The sequence below is a fragment of the Pteropus medius genome, unplaced genomic scaffold (assembly GCF_902729225.1).
Source record: "Pteropus medius unplaced genomic scaffold, Ma_sr-lr_union100, whole genome shotgun sequence".
NCBI lineage: Eukaryota > Metazoa > Chordata > Mammalia > Chiroptera > Pteropodidae > Pteropus > Pteropus medius.
Window position 1 is genome coordinate 236,684 of NW_024350326.1, and position 22,023 is coordinate 258,706.

A 22,023-nucleotide genomic window follows, 5' to 3' on the forward strand; every position below is an offset into this window, starting at 1 on the left:
CCAGGTATGTGGGAAGGGGCGCACCACTCCCCCAGCATCTCCATGTCTTCACCAACCCAGAAGCTCTCCAAAACACATACTCCCGGGATTTGTATGGAGGCTCCATCACGTAGGCATGATGGATCATTCATTCTATTTCTAGCCCCCTTCCCCTCTCTGGATAATGGGGAATAGAGTTGAAAATTCTAAGCTTCTAATCACAGCTTGTTATTTCTGGTGACCAGCCCCCAACCAGGAGCCACCCAGAGTCACCTCAGTAGAACAAAGACATTCCTATCCCTCATGAAATTCCAAGGGACTTAGAAACTGTCGGGAACTGCGGAGGTCAAAGACCAAATATTAGGACAAAGATGTTCCTAGTATCTTATCACTTAGCAAATTACAAAGGTTTTTTAGGAGTTCTGTGCCAGGAATGGGGTGAGGGGGAGGGAGACTGACAAGAGACCAATGTATATACTTACTATTTCATAAAAGGTTAACATCATATTGGATACACTAAAGGTAATTAGTAAACTGGAATGTGCATTTAAAAAAAAATAACCAAAAATGAAGCAGACACACAAAGAGATGGAAAATATAAAAGAGAGTTTAATAGATATGGAGGACAGACTGAGGTCTAACATAGGCCTGTACGTAGTTTTCGAAAGGGATTATAGAGAAACAGAGAAGCAATACAAAGATCTAAGGAATGAGAAATGTTCAGAACTGATTAAAAATCCTATGACTCAGGATTAGTAAGCCAACAAAGCCAAGCAGGAAATATGCATGGAGACACATCAGGCTGAAACTAAAGAACGCCACTTGCAAAAGTCACATTATAGAAACAACGAGAAAGAAGAGATGCATCGCTATTAGACAGAACGTACTTGAAATAAAGACAAAAGAAGCCAAAAGCTGTTGTGATAAATAGATATGTGGTCTTTGTCTCTGGTTCCTGGCAGAGTTTCTAAAACCCTTGGGGTCTCTGGAGTGATAAGAGTGTCCTCTGTGTGTGAATGAGATGAGTGGTGACTGGGGGCCCCGAGCGCTTCAGGCTGGGGGCTGGTCGCCATAAAGACCCCCCATCTCCAGGGAGGGAGGAGGGACTGGGCTCAAGTTCAGTCATCAGTGGCCAGCGATCTAATCATGCCTACGTAATGAAAACACCATAAAACTCCATAAACAACAGGTTCAGAGAGCTTCCGCGGTGGTGACCACAGATATTAGATGCAAGCTGGCAGCTACTATAACCCAGAGGATGCTTCAGTTACACGTCACGTTCCAATGTTAGTCATTTACAAGGAATGACGTGAACCCTACTACTTTGTTGAAGTTAGATTTAAAATTTCTCTCTAGGTACTGAACCGAAAGTTATATTCAAAGTTTCTTTTTCTCTAGATACTGAACTGATCTTTTACAGGTCTCTACAAGGGAATAAAGGACAGAATAAAACAAGACAAAAGTCACCTGGGATGCGATCATTTTCTTCCGTTTGGGGAAATGGCCAGCAACTGCGATGCTGTCTTCGTCTCTTCTGGATATGCCCTAAATTTCTAGTTGGAAATCTCATTCGCCAGTCGAAAGCATCCCCAGAAAGGACAACACCTAGATCCTGGAACCTCCTCTTTCTTCATTTATTTCTCGCCAGAACCTGTGAGATGAAGAGCAAAATTACTTTCAGGGTTATATTCCCTTTGCTCTACGGTCACCTTAATACATGGTCCCCAGTATTTATCTCTTTAGTTCCCCAGAGAGCGCACTTGAGGTTAATGAAACATAAGACCCTCAACGCGTGAAAGTAGTATGAACGTGAACGGGAAACTGGCAAAGGAGAACCAACACGACATCGTGCCTCGGTAGCGGGTAATTTTCAGAACAGTGATAGGAACGAAGCCACATGAATGTCGAGAAACCGTCAATTTTTCCTTTAAACTATGTCGTCCTCAGACCTTATTAACGGTCTTTATACACCGTTTGCGTACAAACATTAGAACGATGAGCACACCAAAAATAGGGGAGAAGGAATATGAGTTATAAATGAAAAATTTCATAAATATTTCAAAAATACAAATACTGGGAAATAGCATAACAGACTATATTTACATATAGAACCTGGAAGGAAATATGCAGGAAACCTGCAGGAGGAAAAAAATAAAAACAATCTTAAATAAAGAAGTCTTATTAATTTTAAATATGTCGAATGGTTCATCCACCCCAAAAGTTATATTTCTGCGGGTTTCAAGGATTGGGATGATGTGGGGAGCCGAGAAAAAATGAGAAAATGAGCCGTGGAGGAGGAACTCGAACCCGAAGCGTCTGGAGGCTGTAAATGTTCATTCGGCGAGCCTGTTCCAGCAGCCTGAGCTCAGCACACGAACCAGCCCCGGGCCCCTGTGCCTCCGAGCCTTCTGCTGTCACACATCTCGGCACAAAGGACAGTGGCCGCCACCCCGCTCACGGCTCCGCGCCCCAAGCAGACCGGATACACATCTACGGACCTGAGCTCCGAATTATTCCGGAACGCGATCCAGGCGCCGCGGTCAATGACGAACCCCACCGCACCGGTTGTCAGTCACCCACAGGAACAGAGACCCTCAGAGACCTTCAGCCCTGACTCCGGAGACACCCCGATCGCAGACGCCCAGCGCGATCGCCGACCCGGGGCCCGACGGCCCGTCCCCCGCCCCAGCCCTTTCTGCAGACGGATCCACAGACGGGCCGGACTTGCTCCCGAACCTGCGGCGACCGCTCCCGGGCCTAACTTACTTCCCTCGACTTCCTCCGCTTCTGGCCTCCTGTCCTGAGAACGGAGGTCGAAGGTCCGCGGCGTTTCTGTCGCGTTTCTATGGAGAACGGAATACGAGTTCCCGGCTTTTGCTTATGAGGTCATATATTCGCGCCGCCGCCTCCGCCGCGGCGCCCTGGGGGCCGCCATCTTTGGACGTCTGACCTACAGGCTTGCCGTACACAGCCTTTGGCGTAAGTGACCGTAAGACGCGACAATGGGGCCGTCCCCGAAACTCCCATTTCTGGAGGCGCTGCAGCAGCCTTTTAGGAAAAGAGAAAGGTTTCCAGAGGCTCGAAGGCAAACATGACGTGGGGGTTAAAATCGTTTGTCGTAGGAGACGGCGAAGGGCGCAGAAGTTTCAAAGGCTGGAACCCGTCACGATCAAAAGGGCGCAGCGCACGTCCTGAGCGGCCATTACGGCCGTGACGCCTGGGATCGGTGGGAATTAAAGCAACTTCTGAGTACTTCAGTCACTAAATTCCGATTTTAAAGTTAAGCGTGCTTGACAAAATAGCTGGCGGCGCGCTGTAGGAGAGCGTTAGCGTCGTTTTGCAGGAACACCATGGGCGCGGCCATCTTGGGGGGATGTTCGGTGTCCGCACAGAACGGTTTCTGTGGAGCTCGGCGTGGAACCGGCAGGTGGCAGTGCTTTTGGAAGACTAGCAACCTTTGGCAAAGTGAGATCGTATGGGAGATGCAGTGATCACAAAGTGAGCAGAAGCGGTGGACGTCGTGAGCCTCTTTCCATGTTCCCAGCCATGCCCCTTACCCAGCCCATAAACCTGCTACAGCCTAGGCAGCCACTGAACCACCTTCTGACACTCTCACATTTTATGAATAGAATTTTACTATATCTACTCTTTATATCTGGCATCTTTCACACAATGTAATTGTTTTGAAGTATCAAGTTCACTCCTTTTTGCTGCTTAGTGTTTCATTGTGTGGGTATTCCAAAATGTGTTTGACCACTGTTCGGTGGACCTTTGAGTTGTTTCCAGGTTATGATATTGCAAACGAAACTGCTACGAACAAGCAAAAAATAAAATGATTTCAAAGAACTGGATATGCCACAGTCTTATGCATTTGCCATGTTCTCACGAAAAATTCTCTGCCAGGTTTTTGCAGGACTTAGTATCCATTTCTAGCCCTGCTCCGGCTCACATTTTCTTGCCCACCCCCCCTCCCCCCAGCCCAAGCCATGAGTTAGAAGGCTCACTCAACGCCAGGAATCAAAGATCTTGAGAACACAGGCTGTTGCACAGATGCCAGGTTCATCTGCTTGCTCATTTTATGTTCAGCCCCTATGACTTTACAATTCTCAGAATGCACCTTTAATGTAACCACAGGCCAAAGCAGGTAGTCAGTTCCATCTTCTCTTACTCCTCCATCAATCCTATGCTGGCTCAGTCTCTGGCCTAGGATGCTAGAATTGTCCGTGCTTACACTCTTGGTCTGTACTATCTTGTCTTCCTAGAGCAGGCAAGGTGATCTTTGTAAAACACAAATCAATCACGAGAGTTTCCTGTTCTCAATTATCTAATGACTGTATTACAGAATAAAATAAGTGTCAAGATGGCTAAATTTAGGTGTTTAAAAATATATGTTGGAGTGAATATACCTGAAAATTCAGGTTTTGTGATGGAAATGTAATACAGCTACCGCATAGCAAATTTCCTATTTCTTTTTCTCTAAGCAAGACTCAAGGCTAGAAAGGGAAAGACTGTGGGTAGAGGACAGAGGACAAGAACCTACTCATAAAAGTAAGAAAGAATGAAAAAGATCAGGAAAATCACATGTCCAATGAAGCAGGTCACAGAAAAGATGGGGGATCTTTGAAATGGCAACTCTTAAAGGTGATAAGCCTGTGAACAAAGAAATACATAAAAGGTTTCTTCTATAATATACCCCAAGGGGAACTTGCCTCCTTTCATCTCCTAAACTTCCCTCCATCTTAGACCAAGGTGCTCCTGCCTTTTATTTTACTTATTTTGGGGATCCTATTCCTTTTCTGCTCTCCCCCTTTTGTATTCAGACAGACACCGAGTCTCTCTAATCTCTTGCTCAGACTCTTTCTCTCTCTGAAACACACACACACACAAACACACACAGTGTGTATGAATGGGAAGAAAACACTAAAATCATCATACACCTGCCATTAGTTCATATCACACTCCATGAATCAGCAACTGCTGCAAATAACGTTTACAGCTATATCTTTCTTGAAAGACGTTCTAGTTTTGCTTCTGGAGAACAAGCCTCTCTCAGGTTTCCAACCTCACCACCTCTTTCTTTGGACTTCACCACTGCTCTTTCTTAACCTATTTTATTAGAGACTCATCTTTCTAAACTGTTAGAAGACCCTAAACTTAAAAAAAAAAGATGGAAGAAATATGCTTGCAGGGAAGATGATTTTAGTTCCTTGAACAAAAAGTCTAAATTCATTTCGGAGTTTCTGTGAAGACAGTAAAACATGTGGCACAAGTGTACAGATCAGAAAATATTAAAGGAAATGTGAATTTAGAAGACTTTATAGAGAATAAAAGCTTAACTTATTAGAATGAAGAAACAATTTAAGGATTACGAGAACAGAGCAAGAAACGGAAAACCAATTTTGGACAATTTCAGAGGGGGGCAAAGACAAATGTCTTAGTCTGTTTCGGCCATAACACAAAATGACAGAAATTCATTTCTTACACATATCTGGAGGCTGGGAAGTCTAAGATCAAGGCGCTGGCAGATTCGGTGTCCGGAGAGGGTCTGCTTTCTCACAGACAGTGCCTTCTAGCTGCGACCCCAAGTGATGGTAAGGAAGAGGGATCTCTCTGGGTCCCAGTGACCTAGTTGCCTCTCAGAGGCTCCATCTCCTCATCTTATTATCTTGGGGGTTAGGATTTCGACGGGTGAATTTTCAGGGGACACAAACGTTTAGTCTATAGCAGTAAGCAAAGAAACCATATAAACATGCAGAGCTCAGGGTACAGTGTGAGCATAGCATCCAATGTGGGGTTGGGGAGGGAATGTTAGGGAGGGAAATCACTATTTCCCAATGGAGCAGGGAGATGCTCTAAAGACTAGGCTGAATTCAAAGATCTCTGTTTGGAACAAGGCCTGGAAGGTGGAATTGCATAGCAAGGGAGGTGGAAGAAAGAGGCAGAGATACTGTGACAATGGACCAAAAAAGGCCAAAAAAAGGAAGAGAATTAGGCAAAGAACAGAAACAATCAAGAAGTACATAGGGATCAGATGGGATCAGATCTCAGAGGAAGGAAAGGGGTGTATTTTCCTCCTACAAAGCATTTGTTTGCAATTGTCCAATTAGAAAAACATAAGAGAAAGCAACACAGGCTCGAACCCCGTATCTATCTGCAGTAGACAAATCAGATAGATTAACAAAGACCAAAGCTGCAAAAGCTCGCCACAAGTCCTTTGGAATGTGTCCTTTCAGGATGGTCATCAAAGAGGCTACGTACCCTCCAGGTGAGCTTCTCCGGATCTGATCCATCCGCCATCTTCATAATGCCTGACCAGCCTCTCAGGCAGCCAAAGAGGTCTGTCTGCACCGTGAGGAAAAACACGACACGCCCCCGACCCCATACTAAAACAAGATCTGGGCCATGCCATTCATTAGCTAATGGATCTTTCCAATGAACTACTGCTCGTGGAGTCCCCAAAGACCAGAACCTTTCTGCAGCTGTTCGACGATCATCAACTGTGTTTAAAAATTTTAAATTAAAAAGTACATATTTAATATATTTTGAGGTGTCGTGGGGTTAACTCCCCCTCTTTGTTTTTGTATTTGAAGTTTGTTAACAGCAATAATAGCAGACCAAATAAGTACCGGGCAGGATGTTTAAGAAAATTGTAAGGGTTAAAGCCTCTCAAATCATCTAAAGTTTTCTCAGCCAATTTTGCAGGCTCTACTGTTTTGGATGTCAAGAATATGTTTATGAAGATTAGCTACATCGAGACTGGCATTATTGCCAGTCCATATCCCTTGTAAATGTAACTTAACTATTTTAATCCCATTCACAGGCATTGTAGTCTCTAAATGTTGCCCGACCAACACCTCAATTTCCCTGCCTCCTCCCTACATTATTTCCCTTCAGAGATTTTATTCCCTTAATCTTAAGGGGATGTTGAGGGAGGAAGGTCTGTCTTCTGTAACTTCTTCAAAGCTGAGATAGGGCTGTAGTCCCTGCCTACTGGGAATAAAAATCTCTGAAAGCCTATTCTAAAGGCCCCGGAAGCAACGTGAAGTCACTCCAGCATGTAGAAATAGTAGGAAGTCTGGTAACCTAGAAGATATAAATTTAGCAAAAAGATAGAAAAGACAAGTCAAAGTTAATAGTAGAGGTAATTGACAACGAAGTTACGTTTTCATGGCAGTCTGTTAATTCAAGGTACACAAAAGTTCCCTGATTCCCTGGGACATGTGGACTTATCTAGTTTCCAGAATAAGAGCTTAAGATCTTCTGCGGGTTCATAGGAATAGGTCACTTTCTGGTTGATATTCTGGAGGAACCTGTGAAGACTTATAAGAAACTTGGTTAATTCAAGATAAATGCACCCAACTGTCGATTCCTTAGAATTTGACAGCATTTAGGAACTTAACAAAACTTGGTAGGGCCTTTCTATTTGCCTAAAGGGCTGAGTATTTATTCCTGTCACTGTGCAGTTAGCATTGGAGAGAGGCCCATGGGATGAGTCAGGATAGAGTAGGTAGCTCTAGTACCTAGTAAATATTCAGGTTTTCCTTCCTGCCATGCCAGTGGTGACCTGAGATTCCACCGCTGTGATCATGGTGGATTTTCCTAGGACTGGAGCTTGCAAGCGCTTGAGCCTCTGTTGTTGGAGAGAGAAGCCCCTTCATGAGAGGCTTGCTATGTGGGGTGAGGGCTTATGAGGTCCGCCCCTTCCCGACTTCTCAGGGCTGGATGAACATTTGCCCTTTTAGTGTCCTTCCTTCTGCAGTTTGCACATTGATTATGTCTAAGTCCCGACACGGCCAATCAAGATTGAAGCCTTCCAGGCCTGCAAGGTTTTTATTGCTTAGGGTCACCTTGAGACGGTCCCTGTATTATGGCAGCTAAAATTTGCTCCCTTTTGGTACTCTGCTTCTTCTCTGCCCAGTCCCAGTTATTGGACACCTTAAAGACTTGGCACCAAGGCAGCCTGTGGGGTTGGGGTTTAGACCCCAACTTTTGGAGCTTCCTTTGAATATTAGGCACAGACCAAGCTATGAAATGTATAGCCAGGAGTGTCTGGCCCTCAGATTTTGGGCCAATGTTAGTATATTCTCTAAAAGCCTCAGAAAACTGGTTAAGGCAACATAAAACACAGAAATTACTTTGATTAATCACGGAATCCTTGTTTTCTACTCAGAAAACTTTTCCATAACATCAGTAGCAGACTAATAGCCTAAGAAACATTAAAACACAACTTTAATTTTGCATTTGTTTACTTTTGGCATTTAAATCTCCAATCTTGTTTAGTTTAATCACATAACATTTCCTCTCAGGATTTTTTTTTTATAACCCTTCTACTACTTTCTTCATTCCTTCAATTTGCCTCTTCTCACTCATTTAGAAATGACCAACTTTAACACAAACACCTTTCCTTTCATTTCCTTCAAAATAAATCTCTATACTTCATACCTTCTTTAACAAAAACATACATTTTCCTTTCCACCATGATTAGACTTCTTAACTGAACCACCATATGACATATAACACAGACAAATATAGATCAGAGGTCATGCACATACTCACATATTCCCATCATCAGTATTTGTAACTTCCATGGTGGTGCCGACTCAGCCAGTTAAAGTCCATTCCTGACTGCCCTTTCCTCCCCTAACCTGCTGAGCTCTGTGAGCCTCCCTCTATTTCTTGCTCATACTCAAGAGGCAATGGCGGCAGAGGAGGAGAAGGCAGTGGAGGAGTACGAAGGTCCTCATGCCCCTCCAAAGTCCTTTGCAGTGTAGCAACGTACTCATTACCTTCTCCTCCTGGGAGTCTTTGGAATACTCCGATTTTTGTGATAAAAAAGAAATCAGGCCAATAGCGATTACTGCAGGATTTAAGGGCAGTCGATTTAACTCTGGAAATTATTTGAGCCACTCAACCTGGCCTCCCCACCCCTACTATGATTCCTTGGAATTATCATCTTGTCATTATAGATTTGAAAGACTGTTTCTTTACCATACCTTTAGGTCCAGAAGATGAGAAACGTTTTGTCTTTAGCCTCCCTTCCCTTAATTTTAAAGAACCTATGAACAGATACCAATGGAACGTTCTTCCTCAGGGTATGGCTAACAGCCCTACATTATGTCAAAATTTTGTTGCTCAGGCAGTATTACCAGTTAGAAAAAGTTTCCAAATTCCTACATCATCCATTTTATGGATGACGTCTTGCTTGCGCATGCAGAGGAAAGAGTATTGCTACAGGCGTATCTGAGTTACAGATATCTTCACAAAATTATGGTCTTTGCATTGCACCAGAGAAAGTTCAGAGGTCTGCACCTTTTTCATATTTAGGAACTATAATTTTTCAGCGAACAATTAAACCACAAAAGGTTCAAATTCGATTCGACTTGTGAAAAATGCTCAATGATTTTCAAAAACTACTTGGAGATATCAATTGGCTTAAGCCACAATTAGAAATTACCACAGGACAACTACAGGCTTTATTTGATATTTTGAGAGGAGATTCGGATCCCTTTTCTCCAAGAGAATTAACTCCTGCCGCTAAACGGGCTTTACATTTAGTAAATAAGGCTATGCAAAATACACGGGTCTATCGCATAGACCTCTCTCTGCCTTTGATATTAATAATTTGTTCAACTAAACCTCTTCCAACTGGAGTTATATGGCAGAAACCACGGCCAGTAGAATGGTTACATTTGCGTAATTCTGCTTCAAAAATTCTTAACCCTTGTTATGATATAACTGATGGGGCAGAACGCACCACTGAAACCCTGCCACGTTCATTGCCTTCAAAAGTCCAACAGTTTCTCTCCTGTGTGAACTCTTTGCCACCTTTTGAAGTCTTATGCTGAGAAAAGACTTTCCATGGTCATTATATTTCTGCCACCAATGAGCTCACTGATATGTGACCTTTGAAGCACTGATAGGGTCCGTCTTTCCACAAAAGGCTCGCCCAGTCTCTGTAATCAGGCTTGTCTCAGTATACACTTATCGGCCATATAATAAGCTAGGTTTTATTCAAAGGTTTTCCACCTTGATTGTATCACAGTTTATTCCTGTGTGACATAGAATATGACATAATTGGTCGCCGAAGGCACTACCACATCACTGCATTCATAAGGTTTCTCTGTGCAAATTCTATCTTCTGCTGATGGTGCACCTCTGGCACCTGGCTGTCGCACGATAGTCACGTTCCTATCTGCTAGAAACCCACTGATGTGTAATGAAGTCTGAGCTGCCACAGAAGACATCTGCACGGTCACTGTACCAACAGGGCTTTTCTCCTTTATATCGCTTGACTGTGATGAGCTGTGATTCTTACAGAATGAATTTTCCAACGTGACTGAACCTACATGTTTCTCTCTTGCATGTGGCATTCTCTTATGAGACAAAAGGCAGGACAAGTTGGAGAAAGCTTTTCCACAATCAGCGCACCGATAGGGTTTCTCTCCTGTACGAGTTCTTTGATGTCTATTGAGGCATGACTTATTTCTGAAGTCTTTCCCACAATCACTGCATGTATAAGGTTTCTCTCCTGTGTGAATTCTCCGATGCTTAATGAGATCTGAATTGTGTGAATAGGATTTTCCACATTCGGTACATACAAAGGGAGTCTTTCCAGTGTGAAATCTCTGATGTGCCATGAGGCAAGATTTCTGGCTGAAGCCTTTCCCACAGTCTGTGCATACATAGGGCTTCTCTCCAGTGTGAGTTCGCTGATGTATAAGGAGATTGCCCTTCTGGATGAAGCCTTTTCCACATTCATTGCATATATAGGGTTTCTCTCCTGTATGTGTTCGCTGATGTACAATGAGATTGCTCTTATGAATGAAACCTTTCCCACAGTCACTGCATATATACGACTTCTCTCCTGTATGAGTTTTCTGATGGGCATTGAACTGAGCTTTACAGCGGAATGTTTTGTCACACTCTGTGCATTCATAAGGTTTTTCTCCTGTATGAGTTCTCTGATGTTCAATGAGCGTGAACTTTCTGGAGAAAGCTTTGTCACACAGACTGCATCCATGAGGTTTCTCTCCTGTATGAACTCTCTGATGGTTAATGAGCCGAGACTTCCTGATGAAGCCTTTTCCACATTCATCGCATAAATAGGGTTTCTCTCCTGTGTGTGTCTTCTGATGAGCCAGCAGCCGTGATTTCCTGGGGAAGGCTTTGTCACATTCGGTGCACTCATACTGTTTCTCTCCTATATGAGTTTTCTGATGTTCGGTGAGCCTGAACTTCCTAGAGAAGGCTTTCCCACATACACTGCATCCATGAGGTTTCTCTCCTGTATGAACACTCTGATGATAGATAAGGCGAGACTTCTTGATGAAGGCTTTCCCGCATTCACTGCATACATGGGGTTTATTTATCTTTTCAACTCTATGATGTTTAATAAATTGTGAATTTCCACATTCAAGAATTTTAATTTCAGCACGAAACTGCTCATGCTTTGCATGGAGGAAGGATTTCATATCTCCATTAACCTTAACAGGGTTCTTTACTTCATAGCTTTCGTTCTGGTTGACAAAAGTTACATTTGGTTTCAATGCTTTCCCGTGTAAATCAAACACATTATGATTTTGCTTTAAAGGAAAATTGTTTTTACGCCGATGAACAATGTTTCCAAATGCATTATGTTCATGGTATTGTCCCATTCTCTTTAGAAATCTTTGATTTTGCAAGTGCCCCTGTAAATGCACGTTATCTTTCTGGATTTCTAGGAAAAAGAGAATAATGAATCTTTCCATGCGCTTGGTATAGAATAAATATCATAAACAGCTCTGTGTAGGCTGGCTCTTTATTTACAACACTATGGTCTCGGTTTCGAGAAACTCCAAGTAAGTATGTTTGTTATCACTTGAACAAAGGTAAAATGCAGTAAAATAAACAAAGGTAAAAACAGTATATAAACAAGATTAGTTCATTCAAAATGAGCAAATACAGAATTGCTTGCTTTCTAAATGTGACCTTATAAAGCATGCTGAGGTAGTAAAATAAAATCAAGTTACTATTCGCACTAGACCACAGAGATATTTGTTTCAAAATGATGTGGGACACATTCATACATCCAGAAATCCTTACTAAATTATGACTATGTACCAAGCATTGTGCTAAAGATGAAAATAGAGAAACATTCCTTTTTTTCATCGAGCAAGCATTCTGCTTAGGGAAAACCGAACAAAAATGCACTGATGAAGAAGGCAGGTACGAACTGTGGTTTGAGGGAGCAATGGAGAGCAAAGTGTTAGAAATCAGGATATAATCTGGAGAAAGACAAGACTTTCCCATGGTTTCAACACTGTGTGATGAATAAACATGAGGAATAATGGATTATTCCTAACTACTTGACCTGGGCCACTGGATAGGTCGGCAGTGCGTTTTAATGAGGTGGGGACTATTATTGAAGTTTGCAATGTGGGGAAATCAAGTGTGCATTTCAAAGTATACAGACCTTCAGATGGGTTTTATATTACCAATACAGGCATGAAAAGCTTAACTGGGTATAGATGTTTGAGAATGGTTTTAACCACTCTATCATTAACTATCTTATCATTAGTATATAAGTATTATATAAGGACAGAGAACTGAATGAGATCATGTTCAGAAAAATGTGTAGACTGAAGGAAGATGAAAGCAAGGGACTATATTTATAGTTATTGTAACATTAAAAGTGTGGCTTTTAAAAAGCCCACTGAGAGGCGCCGAACACTGTCTGTACTGATAAAGGAAATAAGCATTCATATACTCAGGAAACTACAAGGGTTTTAGAAGCTCTGTGCCAGGAACTGGGGCCAAAGACCAAACACATATTTCTTATATCACAACATCACACTAGGGAACTGTCACCTTTTCCAGTCATACTTTGCCCTTGTACACATGTAATATTGAAAATATTTCCATTTCCATGCAATGATCTCCAAACCCACCTTGCCAATAACGGCAACTTCTTTCAAAATTCTATACAAACAACTTGGTTTCCATCATTTAAAGAGTCCAAAATATCACAATTCTGATCCCAGACCTAGAGTTTTGGCAGTTAGTTTTGCCATTTGTCTTTTCTAGGATAAAGAAGAATGTTTTCTAGAACTACTGGATGTATTTTACTATTGCTACAATACTGGCACCCAGTTAAAAAGTAAGACTACATATCCAAGGATAATACAAGTCAAACTTCCAACTCCACCATTCTACCTCGATTTCTAACAAAGTCTACAATAGTTAAGCCTGGATAAAAGTTATATTACCCATGATTACCCCATTTGTCCATGCTCACACTCCACGGGTTCCCCTACAAATACCTTCTCAAATTGGCTATCATGTGGCCAGCTTCAGACCAATTTTTTGACAGTCCCCACAGGGCCCTATATATTTCCAACTTCACACCTTCATCATCTTTATTCAAATCCTAGTCATTCTATCATTTTCCCATCCTATGTCACTATAAGCTGTTTCCCCGAAATTTCTAAAGTATTCCCCACATCTTTACTCTTCATTTTGACAATTAACTTCACACGGCCCTGAACTTTAGTAAAAGATGCTTCATTTGAAAGCTGTACTTCTACAGATTACATGAAGATTTCTCCTCCAGTTGTTACTAAAAAGTTACTCCTAGAATGCTTTAGTTCTCACTAAATTCAATCCCTTCTAGCACATAATAGGACTGTCATTCACCAAATGCCTCCAATGGCCAACTTACAGCATTACATGTAGACTAGTCCAGGTTGTCACCCCAAATCTAACAAAACGCTCTCAAAAGAAGAGGCCTTGAAACTACGCATTTAACATTCTTTCTGACTGCTAGCTGTCCAAGGCTCTTCTTAATCTGTACTCACGCCACAGGAGATCTCACTCAGTTCGTATTTCTACCTCTAGTCCTATACTCTCCCTGAATTCCTCGGACGGAAAATACTGGGGAGACGCCTTTAAATATAGTTGGCTCTGAGTTTAGGGAAAAGAAAGGAAGTTCTGTATACGCAAGACGGTATCATATCATGGAGGCTGTTGACAGAAGCGAAATTTCCATCGTATACAGCTGGTAATATGATTAACTGGGACTTCAGGTCATCAGACTATCACGAGGAAAAGGAGGAAAGCTTTCAGGGAAAGGATCCAGCAATATCATTTAAGATAAACTAAAATAATGATCAGAATCAATGATTATACAAGGAAATAAAAGCTAAGCAGGCATGAGGTTTAATGATATGTTTTGGTCAAGAACAGAGAGTGAAAAATTTTAAGAAATCAATAAGAACAGCAAAGATTTTAAATCAGAGGAGGCAGAGAAGCATCTAGGAGAAAACACATTTCGCCTGCCCCTGGTTCCTGGCACAGAGCTCCTGACACTGATCATTTCCTAAGTGGTAAAAGCACTAGGTGCATCTTTTGTATAGAAGCTTCGAGCCCTTTCCCCATACCTTGCCCCATTCACCTCTTCTATCTGGCTATTCCTAAGTTATGTCCTTTAATAATAAACTGATAATCTCAGTAAAATGTTTCTCTGAGTTCTGTGAGCCATTCTAGCAAATTGATCAAACCCAAGTTGGGAGTCTTGGGAATGTCTGATTTATAGCAGGTTGATCAGAAGTGCGTGTGACAACCTGGACTTGTTATTGACAACTGAAGTGGAGGCAGAGACAATCTTGCAGGACTGAGCCCTTAACCTATGGGATCTGACACTACCTACAGGGAGCTAGTATCGGAATTGAGAGTTAAACTGTAGGATACCCAGTAGGTGTCACAGAGAATTACTTGTTGTGGAGAAGAGCCCTCAGACATCTGGTGTCAGATGTGTTGAGGAGGGCTCTTTTTCCGACACAGTCAGGATAGATGACAATAATAAAAAGTGCTATAGACTTAATGTGTATGTCTATAATTTATACGTTGAAATTTATACATTGAAATCCTAACTCCCAATCAGAAATGGGTGGGGGTGGATGTTAGGAAGGGAAATTACCATTATCCAAAGGGGCGAGAAGGTGCAGGAGTCAGAAGACAGTGCTAAAATCAAACATCTCTTCTTGGAGAGAGGCATGTAAGGTGGAATTTCAGAGCAAGAAAAGCAGAAGCGACGGCGTTGGGGGAGGAAGGATGTTAACATTTGAGAATTCTAAGATACCTAGAAGGGAAAACAATCGAGACCTAGATGAAATCAACAGGGATCAAATTCAAGAAGAGATGTGTCCTTCTACACACCTAAAAGATTAAGAGCTCTCTTGTGAGAGATCGGTGGGGGCTCTGTTTACATGTCCTGAGAATCCTTCACAGATGTAACACCTCTGAATGACTAGAACATGACTTCCGCCTCCTCATTCTCTCTCACTCACCTGGACAGATTCGACTGTGGACTTCATCTTCTACTGCCCACGGTTCTCCTTGTTCCAATCTGGAGAGAGCATCCGGCTTGCTAACTTGATACCCTGTTCGTGGGAAGTGACAGAAGAGGCAGGCTCTTTGAATTGGGCTGTGGTCTGCCAACATAGAAGAATGTTATATTTTAGGAACTATGTAATTTGTAGGACAGCAAAGTAAAGGCACATTATACCCTCTACTTTGGGACCAGAATGGGTACTGAGAATCTGCCACTTCGGAGCACCACAGACACTCCAAAACTTTCTAAAGCTGAGAATAAAAAGACCACTGACTGAGGACTCTCTGAGTGACACCGGGCAGCTGTCCTCACCTACTGACACCAGGTTGCTGTAGTTCTCCGACATCACGTCCCGGTACAGGTCCTTCTGATCGGGGTCGAGGAGCTGCCACTCCTCCCAGGTGAAGTCCACAGCCACGTCCTCCAGTGTCAGCGGTTCCTGTAATAACACGGTCCTGCTTAATCTGTTTCTCTAGTTACTGAAAGAGAAGGAATGTGAAGGAAATTGTTCTGCTCATTTCTACCATATAGGCTACATCTCCCAACTTAAGTATTTTGATTTTTTTTAAAACTAGATTGTTACAGAGCCAAAATCTATCCATATCCATATTCAAGATCAACCTCTAGCAAAATATTCTGGAATCATGCAGTCAACTACCATTCAACAAATAAAAAAATCTATTTAAGTCATTAAATTCTCTTGCTGAACTAGATTTGCAAAATATATATTTGAAGCATTTTTCCCCCCCTTTGGAAGTAGGCACATGTTTGCCAGGCATTAAATATATTCTAGTATATCAGGATGAATAAAACCTATTCCTACATTCACCATCAATCTTGATAACTATTATCAGAATAAACCATGAAAAAATCCAGATAAAAACGCTACATATTAAATTAGTATATTTTTATATGTTAGGAGGAATAAAAGCATCTTTCCAAAACATATCCAAAGAACAAGAGACTACTAGAAATCATTTAGGAGACTAAAAAAGTAAATAGCAACCTTCAAAAAGTATATAAACACAGTCACATGCCACATAACGACACTTCAGTCAGTGATGGACTGCGTACACGACAGTGTTATACCATACAGCTCAGGTGAGCAGTGGCCTACACCATCTAAGTTTGTATAAGGGCGCTCTACGGTGTTCACACAATGAAGAAGTTGCTTAGTGACACATTTCTCAGAATATATCTCTATCATTAAGCAGAGCATGGCTGTATGTACATATAATTTATATTTACATTATCAGGTAGGTTCACAGTATATTAGATACACTGAAAAAATAATGAACTAGAAGGCAGATCTCAGAAGAAATTACTCAAAATGCACCAAAAGGCCATAGCAATGGAATATATAAATGAGAGAATCATAAATATACAGGCTATGGTGAGGGCTGACAGTTATCAATCCAGTTTATGAAAGAGTAAACATCTATCACACGGGAAGGCACTACCCAAAGGTCTAAGGGCTGCAATAGATACATCTGTAATTATCTATACAGACATAGAGGTACACACAGGTACAGTGACAGGAATACACCCTACTGCCCACTTGTCACACTGTACTAGGGGATTAGGAAAGAAGCATAAAGAGTATCTTACTTTTTTACTACATATGCTTTGTAATCACTGAAGTTTTAAAAATGTATCCACTGCAACAACATGGATGGACATAGAAGGTACTATGCTAAGTGAAATAAGTCAGACAGAGAAAGACAAATACCATATGATTTCACTTGTACGCAGAATTGAAAGAACAAAATAAATGAACAAATAAAGCAGAAACAGACTCATAGATACAGAGAACAAAACTGATGGTTGCCAGATAGAGGGAATTGGGGGGCTGAATGAAAAAGATGAAGAAATTAAGAAGTACAAATTGGCAGTTACGAAATAGATATGGGGATATAAATAAAGTACAGCACAGAGGACACAGTCAATAACGTTGTAATAACTGTATGGTACCAGGTGGGTATCAAATTTATCAGGAGGATTGCTTTGTAAATTATATAAATGTCTAACCACTGTGCTGTGCACGTGAAACTAATATAAAATAGTACTAAATGTCAACTGTAATTGAAAAGTAAAATTTAAGAAAAATTGAATAAAACGGAAAAAAACCTAAAAATGTAGTCTACCACCCTGAACATGCTCGAACTCTCCAGATCTCGGAAGCTAAGCAGGGTCGGGCCCGGTTAGTACTTGGATGGGAGACCACCTAGGAAGACCAGGTGCTGTAGGTATTTAAAAATAATAATAATAATAAAATAAAAAAATGTTTAAATAAATACCCCTCCGCCCCAAAAATGTATCCAATACGTTCGAATAAATTTTCATAGGCAATAGAAGAGGCAGTAGGAATTGGCTTTGAACACAGGAAAGGAAAGTGTTGTTTTAGAGAGAGGACATTCCAAAGTAAATCCTCTGGGACCCCAACAACCTTGGCAGACAACAGTACTTTCAAATCTCTACTTCCGACCCTGAACTCAAAAACCAGTTCAGCCACCTAGTCACACAGGACCGTTGACGTCATGCAATCCTTCCATTTTCTTCGGTTATCTAGGTTTTGTTTCTAGATTAACCCTGGCTGCTGCAAGGCTGGGTCCATGGGTCACCCTTCTATGGTACCATGAAAAACTGTGCCTGCTGAGATCTCATACTCTATTCTCAAAGAAGACTCTGAGGAGCCCTGTTTTGGCATTTACGAGAAAGCTGAAGTTAAGGACACTGTCTACCATCTTTAGAAGAAACAACAACAAAAAATGTCCTATCACCTAAGTGTCAGGAAACATTTACATCTTCTAAGGAACCTGTATGCTTTCTCCTCAGAGTCAGTACACAGCCTATCATCATCATGATCATCTCTGGTTGTGGCAGCTGTCAGAGAGATCACACAGAAGGTGACAACTAATATAACCCATAGGATGCTCCAGTCACACGATGTTCCAACAGTAGTCACTTAGTGCAGATTCCAGAAAGAATAAATTCCTGATCCTACTTTGCCTTGATGTTGGACTCTAAATTTATTTATGCACAAATCCTACTTTACCAATTTAGACTTCTCTCTTTAATTTAATCGTGTTCGATTGCTCCCGAAATCAAACACAGAATGAAAGAATGAAACAAACTAAAAGTCACCTGGGCCTGAATCATTTTCTTCTGTTACTGGGTAATGGCCACTAATGAGGATGCTGTGTCTTTAGTCTCTTCTTAAATCGCCTTAAATCTCTGGTTAGAACTCTTAAGTCTCCAGTCAGTGGTGTCCCCACAAATGACAACATTCAGGTCCTGAAATCTTTTCCTCACTTCAAATGATGTATCTGGTTCCTGGAGCCAGGACCTGTGGGCTGAAAAGTAAATTCGCTTTGAGTGCACATTTTCTCTGGGCCCAGATGTTGTCACTGCTGTCACTTACCTGATTTCAAGGCCATCTATTCCTTTATTTGAAGCTCCAGAAGCTCTGGAGAAATAAAACATAAGATCGTGAATGCGTGAACGGGTATATCATTCTTCTTGAAGTGGGATGACTGGGAAAGGGAAGATAGAAAAGCAGAACCAGAACAATAAGATGCCCCTGTGGCAGGGGACTTCTCACCCAGATCAGCTTTTGCAAAGAAAACATAGAAAAAGTGAGGACCTGGACATCTATTTCTTAGAAACTCTATGTGCTCATGTCCCTGTTCAGAAGTCTTTGTACATGTCATATAGAAATATACCTCAGTGTGACGACAAATGTATCTAAGCCAAGTATTACCCAACAGACCATTTTCACTAATCATTATGTAAAAGAAACAAAGGAAAACAAATAAAAAAAAAATTGAAGCATATAGACCAAGCCTATTATTTGTGGGTACGTATACACTTAGTAAAAGTAGAAAAACACGTGTTATATAAAACAAGTTCAAGAAAGTGGTTTTCTGTGGGGAGGGAAGGCGGGGTGGGCTAGAGGACATTGTGGAGAGTGGACTGTAAGGTGACAAGGTCATGATAAGATGTGGCTTTGGAGAAATAGAAGAAAGTGTTGTTATTCCTAAGGGAAACTGCTTATGCCAGCGATGGTATGTTCTTATATAAAAGCACCTTGCAAAAATAAAACTGAGTCATTGTTCCATCCTAATCCCAGTTTTCTGTCCTCTTTCTTTTCTAAATCTCCCACTGTTCCCACTCAGGTCTATTTTCCAGGGCTGCGCTGGACGTGGCAGAATTTAGCACTTGCTGAACGCGGCAGATATCACGTAAGTTGCACCTGCATCACTTTATAAAAGTACCAATGATCTATATATGTAAATATGTACATAAATAAATCATGTACATGATTTAAGAAAATCCCAGTGAGTGAAAATGGCAGAGTAAGCAGCTCCAAAGGCCCATCCCACCATGACATCAAAAAAATCAAGTGAAAACTGTCAGCATAAAACAAAGAAAAAACTTGGTCAGAATTCTGTAAAGCAGTCAAAAAAGCAGCAACAGAATGAGCACTGAATCAAAAAAAAAAAAAGAAAAAAGAAAGAAGGAAAGAAAAGAAAAGGAAAAAAATCTTAAAAACCACAGGAAAGCTCTGTGCCAATTTGCTTGTAGTAAAGATGGCAGTCATCCTTCCCAGTGTGGGACCCTGGAAGGACCAGAGCAGACCTTATTCAGAAAGAACTGAGTCTGTCTGTTCAAACCTGTCTGGGGCCAAACTGAAGAACTGAGGCAACGTGCTCATCTCTGCTCCACCGAATCTGGAACTCACTCAGGGAGAAAAAGCAGCAGGCAGTTCTCAAAAGCATTGTAAGGAGAATGAATCCGCAGCAGCATGGAGCAAAAGATTACAGCTGGGGCACAGCTGAAAGTTCACAGGAAAAGCTGGGAAAAGAATTTCTTTGGGAAATCAGGCCACTCGAGAGCATCGGTCAACTGTATAAAGCCATGTACCTGTACAGGGCAGGATGCCTGCTCAGAAGAGATTCAAGAAGACCCTAAGCTTTTCCGCTGGGTGACCTCTACACTCCGTGCAAGCAGGAAATGAAGGCTAAGGTAGAGCTGTAAACAGCCTGGCTAAGCACTGAAGGAGCACACCAGGACACGACACACAACTATGAACACATTATACTAAGCGAAAGCAGCCCGACACAGAAGTTAACATATTGTACGATTCCACCATATGAAATATTCAGAATAGGTAAATGTCAGAGTCTGGGGGAAGGAAGAATGTAGAGTGACTGCCTAATGCATGTAGGACTTGCTTTTGGGATGATGATAACGTTCTGGGACCAGACAGGTTGCACAATATCATGAATGTGCTAAAAGCCGCTAACTGTTGATTTTCAATTGTAAATTTTAAGTTTTGTGAATTTCACCTCAATTAAAAAAATCAAATACATCTGACATATGTCCAGTGAAATGATATAAGTAATTTTTCCAAAGCTGAGAGCAAGACAAGGATGGGCAGTATCACCAGCATTATCTATAACTATTCTGGAAATGCAACCCCACTAACTTGATAAAGAACCGAGTAAGAATAATCAACATTAGAGAAGAGGAAGCAAATTATAAGAAGTTCCCCAATATGAATAAGCAAAAGTAAGAGTTCCAAAGATTTGAGTGAACATATATCAAAACTAAGTTTTTAGTCACCTGAGTACAGAATTTATATCTAAAAATTGATAACATTCCAAAACACATGCTCCTTACAGCAGTGCAACATGACTCAATATTTGGGGGGAATAGTTTAACATTTTGTACTGAATACTTTCAATAGAGGTATTAGAATCCAAAAAACCCGCTTCTAGAAATTTTTGCAACGAAAATAATGGCATACGCATCAAAGTTGATGTAAAAGTATTATTTAGGTCTATTAATAGAGGCTTAATTGAATAAAGAAAAATACACACACCTAATGAAATACTATGCAGCTATTAAAAATGCTAACAATCTATTTAGAGAAAAGATGTCTGCCTCAAAGTTATGTATCGCAAAAGCACATAAAAAGGTGTTCAGAGAAATGCATATCAAAACCGGAAATGAGCTACTATGGCTTCACACCCCCTAAAACAGCTTTAATAAAAACATGAAAATAACACGTGTTGGTGAGTATTTGGAGGAACTGAAATCCTCATAGGATGCTGATGGAAACGTAACACGGTGCAGCCCCTCTGCAAAAGTCTAGCAGTTCCTCAAATGATTAAACACATTTATGACCAAGCAATTTCACTCCAGGCTTTTATCCAGAAGTAAAAGCACGTCCAGACAGGCACCAAGGCCTGATCACTGACTCTGAATCCTTGATCTCGACAGGCCTTTTGTCACTGGCAACTACAATCCCTCGGCTGCAAAGGCACCCCAGCCGAAGGCACCCCAGCCACCGACTCCCGCTTGCTTCCTCTCCCCCCAAGGATCCACGGCTCCCCCCACACAGCCACCCAGACACCTGAGTCCTCTCATTCTGTTCCACGGAGCGCGCCACACACAGGGTTTTCCCAAAAGGCAACCGCAACCTTCTGAAACCTGCATTTCCGTGAATTGTTTTCCTTGCGCGTCCTCGCCCAACCTCCCCGCCAGCCTACGTATGCCGGCAGAAAAGGGTCCGAGTCGCCACTGCGGAGCACGATCGCCGGAATTTCCGGTGGTTCCGCGAAAGAAATATGTCTGCGCCCATCACGGATCTAGGAGGCGGCCATCTTGCTACA

General features: G+C 41.7%; 2 protein-coding genes and 1 pseudogene across 8 annotated transcripts in view; 1 reads left to right on the forward strand and 2 right to left on the reverse strand.

Moving 5' to 3' along the window:
- LOC120583976 (zinc finger protein 432-like) overlaps positions 1-8,044 on the reverse strand; it is a 62,260-nt gene extending 54,216 nt beyond the window's left edge. For 4 of the 5 annotated variants that reach the window (XR_005647906.1, XM_039839522.1, XM_039839521.1 and 1 more), the window contains exons 1-3: positions 5,462-8,044; positions 2,746-3,789; positions 1,447-1,630 (exon numbers count right to left, since the gene is read on the reverse strand). Coding sequence is in view for 4 of the 5 variants with exons in the window: in XM_039839522.1 (XP_039695456.1) it covers positions 1,447-1,461 (15 nt within the window). In the remaining variant the exon portion in view is untranslated. The remainder of the gene's footprint in view (positions 1-1,446; positions 1,631-2,745; positions 3,790-5,461) is intronic. The other variant, XM_039839513.1, reaches the window with a different exon arrangement.
- A 259-nt stretch (positions 8,045-8,303) lies between these two features.
- ZNF613 (zinc finger protein 613) lies at positions 8,304-21,943 on the reverse strand. 3 transcript variants are annotated; one of them, XM_039839535.1, is made up of 5 exons: positions 21,765-21,943; positions 18,491-18,699; positions 15,659-15,785; positions 15,303-15,395; positions 8,304-11,695 (listed from the first exon to the last, which is right to left on the reverse strand). In XM_039839535.1, the coding sequence occupies exons 2-5, from the start codon at positions 18,503-18,505 to the stop codon at positions 10,023-10,025; spliced, it is 1,908 nt and encodes a 635-aa protein (XP_039695469.1). In that variant the 5' UTR covers positions 18,506-18,699; positions 21,765-21,943; the 3' UTR covers positions 8,304-10,022. The 3 variants fall into 3 exon arrangements, with proteins under 3 accessions (XP_039695469.1, XP_039695468.1, XP_039695470.1); XM_039839534.1 differs by having other exon boundaries at positions 15,303-15,446; XM_039839536.1 differs by having other exon boundaries at positions 15,303-15,446; positions 15,659-15,825.
- On the forward strand, positions 17,478-17,595 carry LOC120584045 (uncharacterized; annotated as a pseudogene).
- Positions 21,944-22,023: the final 80 nt, after the last annotated feature.

Bases quoted from the DNA above. Each gene is read 5' to 3' on its own strand.
- ZNF613 (XM_039839534.1), bottom strand. The intron at 15,447-15,658 runs GTGAGGACAGCT...CTATGTTGGCAG, and splicing joins CAGCAACCTGGTGTCAGTAG to ACCACAGCCCAATTCAAAGA. The intron at 11,696-15,302 runs GTGAGTGAGAGA...TCTTTTTCCTAG, and splicing joins CCACAGTCGAATCTGTCCAG to AAATCCAGAAAGATAACGTG.